Below are 16,443 nucleotides of genomic sequence, written 5' to 3'. Positions count from 1 at the left end.
TACATGTGCAGTATTACAAGCACTGGCTTCAGCAACTAAAAATATTCACATGTATCTTATCCCTTTATGAAAACAGTAACTAAAACCAACACTAATTGTAAAGGATTATGTGGGAATTGGATTACTGTAGTTATATAATTGTCTCTGTGCCACTTTAACAGTAACACCAATGTCTACAGAGTGAGCACAAAACTTAATGAAAAAATACTGAGACAATACACACCTGTGAAAATCAAGCAGACATACCTTTATTTTGAACAGACATATTGCCATTCATTTTGCAGTGGATTTATCATGCCATTTGTATAATGAATGTCATTCCTTCAGGTGTTTTCCACAAAAGTAGTGTATAGTGCAGTGTGCACCAGGAATGGAGACCTCTGCACCTCAAGTAAAGGTATTCATTTTAAACGATTTACAGAGCAGCTAGATGTTAGTCTTGTAAATGAAAAACAGGTTTACAGTGAAAGTCCCTAATACAGTAGACCTCCTATGCAACATTAACATTTTCCTCTATCTTTCTGATTTAAAGTTGCTTTTTGATCAACATCTCTTCATTTATTGTTGAATGCAAAGCACCGTATGTATGCATTAAAAATGTAAACATGTTGTCGTTTTGGTTTGTACTGTGGAAGGTTACTTCAAATTAGCAATGTTACTGATTGGTTTAACGATGCAAACAGTGCTGGACAAACCCATTGTAGGGTAGCAGGCTTCTAATATAGACCTTTGCTAACTGTCAAAAGCCATCCAATTGATCTAATAGCGCTGTCTATGGCTCATGCACGCCTGTGTGAATGACGAACAGTAGAGAAGGTAAACACTAAAAAAGGGAAACACCTTTTGTACAACACATTTAAATGGACATTTTGACTAATAAAATCTGATTTACCTGCAGATCCCGGGGTGACTGCAGTGTTGTCCAAATTTAAAATGTCTTCAATGATTGGATTGTTGCTTTTTTCTTTTTTCTTCTTTTTCTGTGGTTCATCTAGTGGCTTCAGTAAGGAGACCTCCTCTGACCTTCTGATATCTGGAATTCATACAGACATTTTCTCAAGATCTGTCCATAGCATAGTATATACATATACACATATTTGTTTTTAGGTATTTAAATAATGATGCAATATACTTTATGTACAGATGTTAAACTCTTCATAAAGTTTTGGAAGCTTAACCTTTTATTCCAGCTTAATGATCTGACTCATTACTATTATCTCAAGTATCTGGTCATTGCATTCATAGCTGGCTGCCTATACAGATGTGAAATCACATGTGGAAGCAATCTTAAGCAGTCTGAAGGCTGAAATTCAGGAATGCATGTAGGGTTCCGGACTATACAAGCCGTGAGGGTCAATCTCTTGTTGCACACCTATGCCTGCCTGTTGTATATGCTGGAGAAAGGAAAGGGAGACCAATGCACTAATGACCTGAGATCTTGGTCATCTACTGGACATTCACATTTTCAAAAAAAGACAGTGGAATCTATAGTAATTATGGGTGTCAGGGCTAAGTACTGTATTACAGAACACTGATCAGATCTAAGGACTATTCTTGTGAAAGGCAAATAAAGAACATTGGAACATAGATATATTTATATAACACTAATTGGTCAACATTTATATCATGAATTTTTATGTCAGAACAGAAAGTGATTTTCCTGAGGATTTCTTGCAATAACAAGTAAACTGCCTACTGTAACATTCTGAATACCAGTATATTCACTTTTCACACATCATGTAGATTGGAACAAATTCACCTGGTTTTCACCTGGTAGTATTATACTTTGACATGGATGTTTTAACATGTTCTGAGCTGTCTCCTATGACTGGCAAATTTACCAAGCAGACAATTACAAATAATTGTAGTTATAAAGCATATTACAAACAGTGAGGGCCTATAATAAAAGGTAATCCCCAAACCAAAACAATATTCCCTGTAATCAGCCCTTCGTTTATCTGCCCAGAAAATGCAGACATCAACAGGGACTGTTAATAAACTGTTTATTCTATCCTCAAAAACATTTGTGGACAGAGATGATAAAACCTAATTAATTAAAACTTAAAATTTTAATTAGGTTTTATCTTTTTTTTTTTTTTTTTACAAGCCATAGTAAAAAATAATTAGGTTTTCATTTCTAAAAAGAGTAATGTAAACTCAGTTCTGACTGGGCCTATTCATAATTTTAGATTGGGGGTTTAAGATGGACTCTATCATGAATTTATGTTGTTACTGTAGTTCATATCGCACAAACAAATTGTGCCATATTTCTCAAAATAATCAGTTTGGAGATATGGCCACAGAGGAGTTCACTTAATTTTATTAGACATTTAGACATTTCTGTAATTTGCTGTAGATTATATAAAGTTTAATATTCATGAAATGTTTGTTGGTTTCTTTCACAACAACATATTTATTAAAACAGATTAAAATATATTCTTTAAACAATTCAAAGTTAAAGCTTTATTCACAGAACCCTATAAATCGGAAGACAAACATTTTGAAAAATTTATTTTTCAATGTGAAACCAAATGAACACACTGAAAATGACATTTGTTGTGTCTATTAATATATCTATCTAAACAGTTTAAATGTTTGAAAATATTATAAACTTTCAGATGATTTGCTTTTGTCAGCAAATAAAGTAAAACTGCTCAATGTATTGAGCTTGAATGTCACCTGGTTTCCATACAACACAAAGATTTTTCAGTTACAAAAAGTTAATATTTGGCGTTACTTATTATTTTATTATTTATTTCTTAGCAGACGCCCTTATCCAGGGCGACTTACAATTGTTACAAGATATCACATTATTTTACATAAAAATATCCATTTATACAGTTGGGTTTTTACTGGAGCAATCTAGGTAAAGTACCTTGCTCAAGGGTACAGCAGCAGTGTCCCCTACCAGGGATTAAACCCATGACCCTCCGGTCAATAGTCCAGAGCCCTAACCTCTACTCCACACTGCTGCCCACTGCTACTTATGCTGAGAATGCACTCAGCAGACCGGAGGCACTTTAATCCAGAAACTATTATTTGTTTCACTGTAACTACAAGCACCAACTTGCCTTGCTGGCATAGGAAATTATACAGGACTGCAGCTGTGTTCTCCACCTCTGAAAGAAGACATAATAATCTACTACCTAGTTGTCTGTACATATACTGATCAGTAGTGATTGCAGTTGCAGTACAGATGTTCCTACAACTTGGGCACCTTCTGTCGTAAATGGACAGTGAACATTTAAAAAAAGTAAGAACTCCTAAGCCGCGGTTACATCATTTCATAATCGCATACTGTGTCTGACGCATTATCCCCCTCACATGCACATCAAATAACACATCACAACTAAATCAATAGCTGTGATAAATCAATAGCCTAACTGTGCTGGTTAATAACTATAACTTCACTCTAAGTAATATTTTGGATACTGTTGCACCTATTAAAATAAAACAAGTGGTTTCAAAAAAGATTCTCACCATGGTTCAATGATACAACACGTATTTTTAAGCAAACATGTCGTAAATATGAACAAAAATGGAAAAGCACCAAACTACAGGTTTTCTATCTTGCTTGGAAAGACAGTGTGTTGAACTATAAGGCTGCGCTGTCCTCAGCTTGATCAACCTATTACTCAGCCCTTTTAGAAACAAATAAAGATAACCCTCGATTTCTCTTTGATACAATAGCTAAACTAACAAACAAGCAGAAGGAGCCTTTATTAAGTACACGATTACCAACATGCAGCAGTGATTTTATGAATCATTTTAATAGGAAAATTAGTAATAAAAGAAACCAGATTTCGGATAGTGCACCCAGCTTAGAGCATTCATCCTCAAACATTCAAAATATCACTTCCTCAGGTCCTGCTGCTCTAGGCCAGTCTTTTGTAGCCTTTTCTCTGATTAACCAGTCAGATTTAACAAAATCTACTACCTGTGTTTCAGATCATGTTCCCACAAGATTACTTGACGCATTCTCTATGATTGATACTACCGTTTTAAGTATTATTAACAATTCCCTCTCATCTGGTTTTGTTCCAAATTTGGTACAACCCCTGCTTAAAAACCTACTTAAGACCTAAACATTCTTAACAACTATAGGCCTATTTCCAATCTCCCCTTCTTATCTAAAGTTTTGTAGAGGGTGGTAGTGAACCAGCTTAACTCATTTCTTGCCATACATAATGTTTATGAGAAATTTCAGTCAGGTTTTAGCCCAGGTCATAGTACTGAAACTGCCCTTATAAGAGTGGTAAATGATGTGCTACTATCTTCAGATATGGGCTTCCCCTCAGTTCTTATTCTTTTAGATTTAAGTGCAGTGTTTGACAATATTGATCGTTTAATACTGATTGAACGTATTGAGAACATCATAGGACTGTCTGGAAGTGTTCTGTCTTGGTTTAAATCCTATCACTCAAATAGGTTACAATATGTTAAAATTGGGGACAACTCCTCTCTTCTGTCTGAAGTCACGTGGTGTCCCGCAGGGCTCTGTTCTAGGACCGATCTTGTTTTCTTTATATATGCTACACTTGGGCAATATTGTTCGCAGACATGTTGTAAACTTTCACTTCTATGCCGATGACATTCAAATATACCTCTCTCTGAAACCAGGGGACATTGCAGCCGTAAATATTCTGACTACATGCCTCGCTGACATTAAGCTATGGATGTCAAAAAATGTCCTATTATTAAACTCAGATAAAACAGGTAATGTTGCAAGGTTAAAAAAAAAACTACTAAGACCAACCTTTGTGCATCTACTGGAAACATCTTCCCTTGTGCACTGAAGGCTGAAATTAGAAACTTGGGTGTACTTTTTGGCCAGGTCTTTCTTTCAAACCTCATATTAGGAGAGTAACCAAGTGTCTTTCTTTCATCTTAGAAATATTTCCAAAATAAGACGTTCTCTTTCACTACAAGACTCAGAGAGACTGATGCATGCCTTTGTAACATCTATTATTGATTATTGTAATTGTCTATTCTCTGGCATTCCAAGTCAAGTTTTATCCTGTTTGCAACTTGTACAAAATGCTGCTGCTAGGATTTTAACTAAAACAAGAAAGTATGACCATATTACACAAGTATTGGCAGCCCTATACTGGCTTCCAGTTCAGTTTCGGGCTGATTTTAAGCTTCTGCTCATAACCTACAAAGCTTTACATGATCTGGCTCCCTCTTACCTGAATGACCTTCTAATTCCATATGTTCCTAGGCGGCCTCTCTGATCCCAGGATGCCAGGCTGCTCACTATTGCCAAAATTTTAAAAACTAGTATTGGTGGCAGAGCTTTCAGTTACAGGGCCCCTAAATTATGGAATGATTTGCCCATTTCTGTAAGAGAAGCACCAACGGTTGCAGCTTTTATAATCTATCTTAAAAATGATTGTTTTCTTTTATTGTCTATGGTTTTATTGTTTCGCTGATCTTGTTTTTATTTATATGTTTTATCTACTTATTTATGCATTTAATTTCATTGCATTCTTATTGTTTTATTGATCTTGTTTTTATTTACTTCTGTTTTATTTCTTTATTTATGCATTTACTTTCCTGCTCATGTATTTTCATTTACTTTGATTATTGTATTTCCTGTTTGTATTTTCTGTTTTAGCCATGTAAAGCGCTTTGAGGCATTGCTTTTGTGAAAGGCGCTATATTAAATAAAGGTTGATTGATTGATTGATAACCATTTAAATGCATACATACATATACTTTATTCTGAGTGATACAAGCTCTAACACCATACTGAACATGCCAAATATGGAAATAAAATGTCCATTTAGTTCATAGCGCTGTGAGCACCATCCAAGTCCCTAGATTCAAAGAATACAGAGATACAATATCTTGGTAGCTTTTTATGGAATTATTTCTCATAGCTCTGCATACACTGAATGGCCAACCCCTTTAATAAAAGCTACATTTCTTTTGTTTAAAAATATAAGCTGTGAATGGCCTTGGATTTTTTGATAACAAACTGCTGTAAGGCCTCACTCCCTTCAGTTAGCTGAGAGATCAGACTCCTCTCTTACCTGCTGTCCATCTCAAGACACAAGGAGGAGGGCTTCTATCTACTATGACCTTAAGACTATGGAACTTAAATCCTTAAATAACTTAAATACATGATGCAGACTCTGAAGTAAAAATCATGCAGTTTTTTTGTCTGATTTCCTATTAGTGTTTTAAATTATTTCATCAGTGTTCTTATGTTGCAAAATCACAAGTGCATCTGTAAACTGTTAAACATTTACATTTGTCACTGTATTGCAATATTTGATATATTCTATATTGATATATAAAGACTTACTCAGAGTTTTGCAGATTTCAGTGACAGCCTTGAAAACCTTAGCAGAGAAGCTGACCTTCAGTCTGACAGTCTTCATGTTTGGCAGCTGTAGCCGCAGAGCTTTGTGCTGAGGTGTGTAGAGAAGATTAGCATCAGCCTGCACTCCATATTTGTCCAGTGTCCAGTGGGTCTTCAACAGCCAACAGTTCTTCTGTTCCCACCAAAGAGCGTAATCTGACCAGTCTTGAGGAATCTCTACAAGTAAAAAAACGAAACCAATTTTTGTATAAAACCTTGTAGATTTATTTATTTTAAATGGTTGCAATTAGTATATTCTAGGTTAATATAAACAGTATGATTACAGCAACGTGTAGGACCAAAATAGTATGCTCATTGTCCACTACAAGAGCAACTTAGTATTTAACCTAATCGTGTCTAAACTCCAAGCACATCTGGTACACTAGAATGTTACTATAAACCTTTCCCATGCAACTAGTCTGTATATAATAGCACAGTTGTTCTATCTGGTACTTCTTACTGGTATATTTTTTATGGCACTACATAACTAGAATTTTTTGAATGATGAATACATGTGATTAGTATGAATACAAAACTCATACCCCTAAAATATCCCATCATGAATAATGATTGTAAAATAATACATATCATTCAAAGTAACCCACCAGGACCATCATATATACAGTATTGCAACCTGCATATTGTAATATGTATCCAATTGCAACTGCTGTGCATCTTTTCACCCTACAGAAAGACTACATTGCTTAGGTTACAAATCAGTTTTAACATGTAATTCAAGGTCTGTGGTAATATAGTATAAATCATCTTCATTAAAAGAAGAAACTGACACATTTTTTGTCTACTTTGTGAATTTCTGTAAATTATTCCCTCATCTGTTTCATCTGTGTGAGGTTCAGCCGTGTCTGTCTACTAAACAGAGTGAGAATACAAAGAAAACTGCTACCAAAAAGATAGTGATAGCAATCTTATATAATTATCACTGTTTTCTATTAGTTTCCAGTTCAATCACTTACATTTTTCAAGTAATACAATGTACTTTGTGTAAAAACAAAATTTCTTTACAAGCGTGATATCAGTGTGTTAGAAAACATTACAGTGCTCATATAATGATAGAAGGCATGAGGCATCAGTATGACCTTTATAATCTAACAGTTGCATAATCAAATCTTTACAAAACTATTTTGTTTGAAAAGAAGTAAATGATGTACAATGAGGTATCCTAATGAATAACCACTGACTCAGAATAATTTAGATTTAGCCTGTGTCACATCCAACATTTTCACAACACAAAGGGTGTGTTAAATCAGGACAAAATAAGTAAAGGTTCCCTTTCAATTCGAAGACAACCAACAACAATACTTTTGGGATATGCCTGCCACAGGTCAGGTATTTACTGAGCATTTTATGTCAGAGCTGCTGATAGGCCCCTCCAGGGAGTGACGTCCTCGGTCCCACCTACCGAGAGATTAAGTAGTCACTCCACAGAGATCACGTTCTCTTTTGCTTCTCACAGTCAGGTAGGTATGGTAAGTATAAACTAACCTCTCCAGTTGTGTGATTGATTCTTTGAGTTTTTCTGCTAATTCCCCTGCAATTTATTGGTGGAAGTCGGCTTGCCACTTCCCCGGAATCGGAAACTTGGCTTCTGAGGACTGAGCTGAAACACTGCGTAACTGCACTCCATTTTAAAAATCTTTCTTTACTTTCAACAGTCTACATCATTTGGTGACTGTAGTCTGCTTTCTTAACCTACAGCATCTGCTGTTTGTTTTTTCCTCTGATTTTTGCAGCTAAAATAATAATAATAATAATAATAATAATAATAATATAAACAAAGCAAGAAAAGAGAGACGCTTCCTCCACCGGGGCCCGGCTCTGCCGCACTCGCTGTTAAGTCGACACGGCTGGGCTGACTTGGCCCGCCCACTCAGTGTGTGCGCCGCCCCCCCCCAAAACAAATGTTATATACCCTACCCTTCAGCATCTGCTGTGTGTGTTTGTTTTTCTTTGTTTTCCACTTTTTTTATTATTTTATTGTGTCGTGTCACTGACAAAATATGCGCTGCTTTGGCTGATTTGCCTCCTGACAATCACACAAGCAAATTGTTTTGAATGCGTCACCTTTTGTTAAAGATACCAATTTAAAATAAATTACTCAGTAAAGCCCCCCCCCCCCCCCCCAAAACACACACTATAATTTGTAAATGAGAGAACTGTCAGAATTATTTTGTATCACTTCAGATGTACGCAATAACACAAACTGAGAAATAGAATGTCGGAATTTGTTACTCTTTTTATTCTTTGTTCAGTAATTATTTTCTCCCATTTTAAAAGTGGGCTTTTGATTGGCTGATGTGGCGCCACTAGTCTCCTCAAGTCTCCACTGGTGTGCACCATGCCATTCCAAGCAATACAGTGGCTCTGTGTTCCCTCAGCTTAAAAATTAAGTTAACAAACTGAATGTTTAAGTGTCTTTTTCTTAATAAGAGCGTCCACATATTTTATATTATATATATATATTTTATATTATATATATATATATATATATATATATATATATATATATATATATATATATAGTGCCTTGAAAAAGTCTTCACACCCTTGAACATTTTTCACATTCTACTGCCTAAAAAATACAATTCAAAATGCATTAAAGTAGAAGTTTGTTTCACTGATCTACACAACATCATCTACACTTTCAACGTGAATGAACAATTATAGAAATATTCAAAAAGTAATTAAAAATAAAAAACCAAAAAGTCTTGATTGCACTTTTTTGCTGCGAGAGGAGGTGCGGCTTTCTCCGGGAGACAAGATGCTTCAGCTTCGGTTCAGGACCGCTGCGGCAGCCGGACCTGGGGCGAGCCCAATCCCTCTTCCCCTCACTCGACCCGCTCTCCTTCTCCTACTTGGTTTGCTTGTCTGTCACTTTGAACTGAACTCCTGACCACCGTTTAGCCAGGCTATTTATAGTTTAAAAACTGCTAATTAAAATGATCCAAGTGGGAATGTTACATTTTTTTTTTTAATATAACGTTGTTTACATGGTGCTTTATGCATGGTTAATTCACGGAAAGTTACATTTTTGCTTCACTATATGTGCATTATAGAGAGGGAGTTATTTTATTTTGTATTTTAGTCAGATGTGTGTTGTTATGTGTCCCGCGCCGCCCCCCCCCCACCCTCTCCCCCGTTTATAACGCTCTTCGGGTATAACGCTCATATTGTGTGTCCCCCGAGGCCATATTCTTTCCATTTTTTAAAGGATTTAACAGTGCTCCGGGGGATGTTCAAAGTTTGGGATATTTTGTTATAACCCAACCCTGATTGGTGCTTCTCCAGAACTTTATCCCGGACTTGTTTTGATAACGCCTTGGTCTTCATGATGCTGTTTGTTTAGATATGCTCTCTAACAAACTGGGGCCTTCCAGAAACAGGTGTATTTAATCTGAGATCATGTGACACTTTAATTGCACACAGGTGGACTCCATTCAACTAATTATGTGACTTCTGAAGGCAACTGGTTGCACCAGAGCTTATTTAGGGGTGTCACAGCAAAGGGGGTGAATACTTATGCAATCAAGACTTTTCAGTTTTTTATTTGTAAATAATTTTGAAAAATATGTAGATTTTTTTTCCCCACTTCGACATTATGGATTATTTTGTGTAGATCAGTGACAAAAAATCCTAATTAAATCTATTTTAATTCCAGGTTGTAACACTACAAAATGTGGAAAAGTCCAAGGGGGGTGAATACTTATGCAAGGGTGAATACTTATGCAAGGCATAAGTGCAGCAGTGTGGAGTAGTGGTTAGGGCTCTGGACTCTTGACCGGAGGGTTGTGGGTTCAATCCCCAGTGGGGGACACTGCTGTTGTACCCTTGAGCAAGGTACTTTACCTTGATTACTCCAGTAAAAACCCAACTGTATAAATGGGTAATTGTATGTAAAAATAATGTGATATCTGTATAATGTGAAATAATGTATAATGTGATATGTTGTAACAATTGTAAGTCGCCCTGGATAAGGGCGTCTGCTAAGAAATAAATAATAATAATAATGCAAGGCACTGTAGTAATACCTAATTAATTCTACGTCAGACAAACCCATCAAGTTAACGCTGGTCATTAAAATTGTATTCAGTTACTCAGCTCTATCATTCCTGATGCAGGATGGTGAAAAATAATATAAATGTCAGCTCACTCATCAGATTACTCAAGATCTTAAAGCTGTATTTTCTTATACAGTAGGTTTTAAGAGATGTCCAGAGACATAATCCCCTATCTTTCCGCATTTGAGAGAACAACCAATAAGGTGTATTAGGTAGAATAGGCTACAGAATTAATGAATATTTTTAATGGGCAGAAACACAAAAGCAGTATGAATTGGATCTATCCCCATCTTCCTCCAGCACCACTGACTTGCTCTGACAAGAACAGACATTTTTCATTGGCTTGGATACATAGGTAAAAGTTTCAGCCTTGAAATCAATACAGAAACAGGATCAAATACAAGTATACATTGACCTGGTTGTTTAAGTCATGATCCTCATTGGTGGCTAATAAGAAATTATAAACCTCACAAATTGCCTCAGCAAGCCAGGAAAGCTAACTTTAGAATCTTGAAACCCACTTTTAACAGCAACTTAAAGAGGTTGTCGCAAAAACAATTTTTGTAACAAAATAATTCCAGAAACATTATTTGTTGTGAACTTCCATTCGCTATAATGTGCTGCTTTCAAAGAAACACATGCTACAGCAAACACGTATTTAAATTGTACCTAGCACTACACTAGTCTCTTACCAGTGTTCCTAATATAAACAGATCTGAAAATTGTACTACTTACTGCAGCTATGACCGGGGATGGTTGTTGCAGTTCACCAAAACATTTTCACATTGTATTTTTTTGTGCTATAATGTTTGATGTAACTCTATGACTTATATATTGAATTGTTTGAAATTCTGCCCCTTTAAGCTGAAACACAAGTCTCAGTAAATAAGCTATTGTTCTTAAATAAACTCTTAAATTCCTAATTCCCATTGAACTACTTTAACATTATGCTATTGTCATCATGTGATAACAGGACGATTACTCAAAAAAATAACTGATGCTTAATTAAGTTTTTCCAGCTCTCAGTACAAATGGGTCGAGAATCTGCATTATTTATAGCCCTGAGGCCCCGGTGTATGTTTAACTTATTTTTTATTGATACATGCAAAGCGAATAGATTATTACAGCATAGGCGCAATTATCCCTTAATTTCTGAGCTATTGAACAATTACGTTTCCTCTGCCAATTAACACTATACAAGAAATGCGCATCACATTGGTCTGGTTGTAAGATTTTTAAGACAAATTCTCCAAAATAAGTGAAAACATGGCTTACGGATTTGTTCGACTAATTTGAGCATCAGCCCCCCAATGTGGAGGTCTCCTGTGACTCTGATATTAAACTCCTTTGGTTCGCCTTCATACTGATGTTCCACTTGCACACACAGCTCCCAAGAAGTGGCTCCATATTCTGCAGTTGTAGTCATTTTGTAAGCAGAAAACCTGAGAAAATGAAATAATCATTTGAAAAAACAAACAAAAAAATGTTTACAAAAAATACTTGAAGTCAATAAAAATTAAACATTTGAAATAAACTGCAGCTGTGCATTACCATAGCCTGGGCATTTTTAAGCTAATCTTTGTGACACAAATGTATCATTATTCATCTACTGTTTGTTCCTTTATAACAAGCACATGCAGATTAGTCATAGAAATGTGGAAGTCAAAGTGATCTGCCAATATAAACAACACTGTTTTGTCTGCTTTGAACGCATGAGATCTACAGAGTCATATTTTTTAAACAACTGTACAGATATAAAATGAATAGACTTTACATGGATTTCATTTTAAACCTGGTATTTACAGGATTCCCTAGATTTATGGTTATGTCATGAAACACACTGTGAATTATGTAGCCTCAGGTGTTTCTCACAGTGACCAAACCAGTCTATAAGTTTACAATCCTACAGAAGCTTAATTCACAAAGCCTTGTACTCCAAAGTACCATAAGAAGGAACCATTTTTTTCTGAAAGAACACCAACTGAAAATGATATTGAAATTATATAAACACTAGAATTTAATTAAAACATACTAGGTATTCTATAGTTTATTTATATTTTTGCAACATTAATGGTTGTAACTGGAGTAAAAGGCTTTATGGATTTCAGACAAAGTTTCCTAACATAACAGACTAATTTAAAGGGTGGTTCAAAAGACAGTAGCTCAAAGATAACCCAGGCAAAAAGGTAGGTTTGTTTAGCAAATGTTGGATAAACTATTAGCTTGGCTATAAAAAGTTGGCTGAAAGTTGCCTTATATTCCATGGCCATGTTTCAGTAATGAAGCAGAAGGAAATCGGGAACATTATTACAGTAATGATATTCCTTATATTCAGTATACTGCACTAGAGATGGGACAGATGTACTTTTGAATAAACTTTACCCCTATACAAGATGCATTACATAAAAGTTACATTTATTGTTGCAGAATCTTACATATCACGTATGATAAAGTTCGCTTTGTTACAGGCAGTAATGTATAAATATTGTGCTTGGTATGGATAGGCTAAAACTGAAAACACAGTTTCATTACATTCTAAACTAAACTGCCGAGGGGTGTATATGTCTGCTCTGCGAGTTACTACACGTGAAGAGGTGTAGGTAGGATCAGATCACATACACTACAAAGAGAAATCCGAAAGTAATTTCTGGAGTAAAATTCAACATTTAACACTGACGCTGGTACAGCACTGCAAATTTAACTTAATAATAAGTGAAACAAATGTTATGAGCACAGCATAACAAAATGTAATCTTTAGAGATTACAGCAAGTAAACGGACATGTTAACCAATGTACATTCATAAAAACATTATAGTTATTAAATAGAAAAGGCCACTGAAAATGCTTTACAACGTAATGATATTAACAAGATAATGGTAAATAATGTACACACAGGATACCAAAAAAATGCCTATATATATATATATATATATATATATATATATATATATATATTAAAACGAATGATGTTTTGCAAGACTTACCTGAGAAGTATCTATCTCTCTCTCTCTCTCTCTCTGCTTGTCGTGTATGTGACTAAGTGAACCACAAGCTTTTCAGACACAGTCAGAGTACCCGCCCAGTCTGTCTCTGAAGCACATAGGAGCTTGATACACGTAAAGCAGGTAAATGTACATGTTCCAAAGCACTACACTTTTTATTATAGAAAGGCTTGGTAAACAAAAGCAAATCCATAATTTCGTCCAATTTTACAGTGACTCGAACTGTAACATATTGCCAATAAAGTGGAAAAAGTTTATGCAGACATTTTCTAAAAATAAAATGCTTCTACAAAACATAACATATTATTATTATTATTATTATTATTATTATTATTATTATTATTAATAATAACTTGTTATTTCTGTCAAATTTAACAGTTTCCAGAATTCAAATGGTACTTCAACAGTACAGTATCATTCCATTTTGTGGTTTACACTGCTATTTCCAAACCAAAACCAAATAATTTTTGGTTTCTGTGACGTCATAAACTAGAGCAAAATAACACATTACTTATTCAAGTAATTTAGGTTTCTTCTGGTGTATTATTGTTTATATAATTTATATTAGTGATCAAGTTTGTGTCTGTCATTGTCCCCCTGGACCAAATAAAAAAAAAACAAGACAGACTGATGACACATGTGGGCTTTCCCAGGGAACAATAAAATAATAAATACTGATAAGCATAATCACACATATCCTATTAGACATGGTGAATCCATACTGAGCTTGTGTGTGTTTCAATTGTGTGTGGATTTTCCCCATGTTAATTGTATTGGGTCCTATGTTTCTTTTAGAAGGGCATACTTCAAGACAGCAACAACACCTTTTCTGTTACATTCAAACAAAGGCATACCAAATAAAAATTAACCATTTGAATACTAAAATACTATGAGCCCTATTTTGAAGCAAAGGCAAAGGAATGAAATTGTTTCTAACAAGAAACTACACTGAGCAATAACTGAATTATTCCTTCAACTAAGTTGTTTCTCAATAGCTTGTTACTGATAGATGTGCCCTAGTCTTTGTACTTTGGGCCCAGTTGTGTGGTGAAGAAGGGTACCCCCTGGGGATGCTAAATGTAGGCTTCAATTATTATTATTATTTATTTCTTAGCCGACACCCTTATCCAGGGCGACTTACAATCATTACAAGATTTCACATTATTTTTACATACAATTACCCATTTATACAGCTGGGTTTTTACTGGAGCAATCTAGGTAAAAGTACCTTGCTCAAGAGTACAGCAGCAATGTCCGCCACCTGGGATTGAACCCACAACCCTCCGGTCAAGAATCCAGAGCCCTAACCACTACTCCACTTCAATGTCTAGGCTATAAGGGGGAAGGACAGCCATATTGAATCCATAACAGTGTATCTGCAGTAACCCTGAAAAGCACAGGAGCACTCAGCTTGCTGTGTGTATCCCTAGATGGGATGTTTCTTTTTTAAAGACACTCTAAGGCCATGTTTCCATTAGAATGGAACAATACCCTCCTGTGTTTTCACTATACTTGTATATAGTATCATTGGCATTGCTTTCTTATCTACCTGTTGTAACACAACCTTACTACTTTTGGTTCGCTGCCCCTTTAAAAGTATAGACCCAGGACACAGAAATGGATTTTCAAAAGCGCCAACGTGCTATTTTTAATAAACAAGCAAACAAACAAAAACAAAATAAACACCTAGCTCTGATGAGCACTAACTAAACTTTGCACAGGTCCCTGACTAACACGCAGGACGGCTAAGCCATTTACCTGACAAATAAAACACAAAAACAATTCACAAATGCACAAACAAACACTTTGCGGTACTACGTTTGCAAAGCGTGATTACCTTTTAAATACCTTTTTCTCTCTATGGCGCATGACCGGGCTCTTCCTTTGTCAGTAGCCCCAAACAGACTGGCTGCTTTCTTTAAATATCCTGCACCTGGCTCTAATTTACAATGATAGCCACATGCAGGGGATAATTACCAATCAAACAATTAAACAAATTAAATTAAACAAATGAAGGCTTTTCAGCCTGTGACCTTCTGGGAGATGTAGTCCTTTTTTTCCCCCCAGGACTACACTCACATTGTATAAACACTTCCTTATGATCTTAAAACACAAACATTTAAATCTTCAAATGCAGGCCTATACCGCATTGGTCTCCAATGACTGCTCCTAGAAACATCAGTTTCTTCCTTTTGCAATAGTTCTTTTTTTTTGGACTTGTTTCTACTGTACTGCATGCCTACATTTGATAGTTTGGATTTATTTCTGCATTTAGGACACATTCATTAGAATGAGTTTGTAAAGCAATTTACAGGCTTTATAGTTAAAGTCACTTCTGTAGGAAAGTGTGCCTGTATTTCTAGAAATTGTGATGGAATATCTTCAACATAATCAGACACATGATCTGAAATAGCAATCCTGGCATGATCTTATCTAATAATTAACAGCATATCAAAATTATAGAGTACTGCTACCCTTTAAAAGGTTTGCCATGCTAAATTTCCACTGTAGATTTTCCACCTTACAACCATAATACATGGTTTACCATACCACCATAATATAGTGTGTTTTACTACACTTTGATACGCTATAAAATATATAATACATGTGACCCTATAATGAGTACTTTTACTTGTAAATGTCTTGAAAGTTGCCTTCATTTACAAAGGATTTTAGTCAACGAAAATATTTCAGTTTGGTTTAATTTATTTGTGGCTAATTCAATCTAACCGTCTAGGGGCGCCACCTTGAGGCAGAATTAAGCTGTTTCTTTTAGACAGAAAAATTGGGGAGTGGTGGGAAAAAAATGTCATATCCCAATATTAAATGTTGATAGTCTATCAAGTTTTACCACTAAATCTCTCAATTTACTTTGAATAAGGCTGCTTATTGTATCAACATTTTTAAAGTCATTTCAATGCCATATGGTTTTTTTGTTTTTTTTTACCTTTCCCTGTAATTGTTGTTTAGTATCCTTAGTTTTGTTAACATACAATAG

General features: G+C 35.3%; 1 protein-coding gene across 2 annotated transcripts in view; it reads right to left on the bottom strand.

Moving 5' to 3' along the window:
* The window catches only part of LOC117402683 (fermitin family homolog 1-like), a 30,570-nt gene extending 15,240 nt beyond the window's left edge, over positions 1 to 15,330 (bottom strand). Inside the window, exons 1-5 of one of the 2 annotated variants that reach the window (XM_034004063.3) lie at positions 15,294 to 15,330; positions 13,428 to 13,549; positions 11,719 to 11,885; positions 6,311 to 6,544; positions 893 to 1,033 (exon numbers count right to left, since the gene is read on the bottom strand). In XM_034004063.3, the coding sequence (XP_033859954.3) occupies positions 893 to 1,033; positions 6,311 to 6,544; positions 11,719 to 11,869 (526 nt within the window). In that variant the 5' untranslated portion in view covers positions 11,870 to 11,885; positions 13,428 to 13,549; positions 15,294 to 15,330. Of the gene's footprint in view, positions 1 to 892; positions 1,034 to 6,310; positions 6,545 to 11,718; positions 11,886 to 13,427; positions 13,550 to 15,282 lie in introns of both variants that reach the window. The other variant, XM_059024268.1, reaches the window with a different exon arrangement.
* Positions 15,331 to 16,443: the final 1,113 nt, after the last annotated feature.

Source organism: Acipenser ruthenus, chromosome 5 (genome assembly GCF_902713425.1).
Source record: "Acipenser ruthenus chromosome 5, fAciRut3.2 maternal haplotype, whole genome shotgun sequence".
In the NCBI taxonomy this organism is placed as follows: Eukaryota; Metazoa; Chordata; class Actinopteri; order Acipenseriformes; family Acipenseridae; genus Acipenser; species Acipenser ruthenus.
This window is presented reverse-complemented; position numbering and strand designations above follow the sequence as displayed.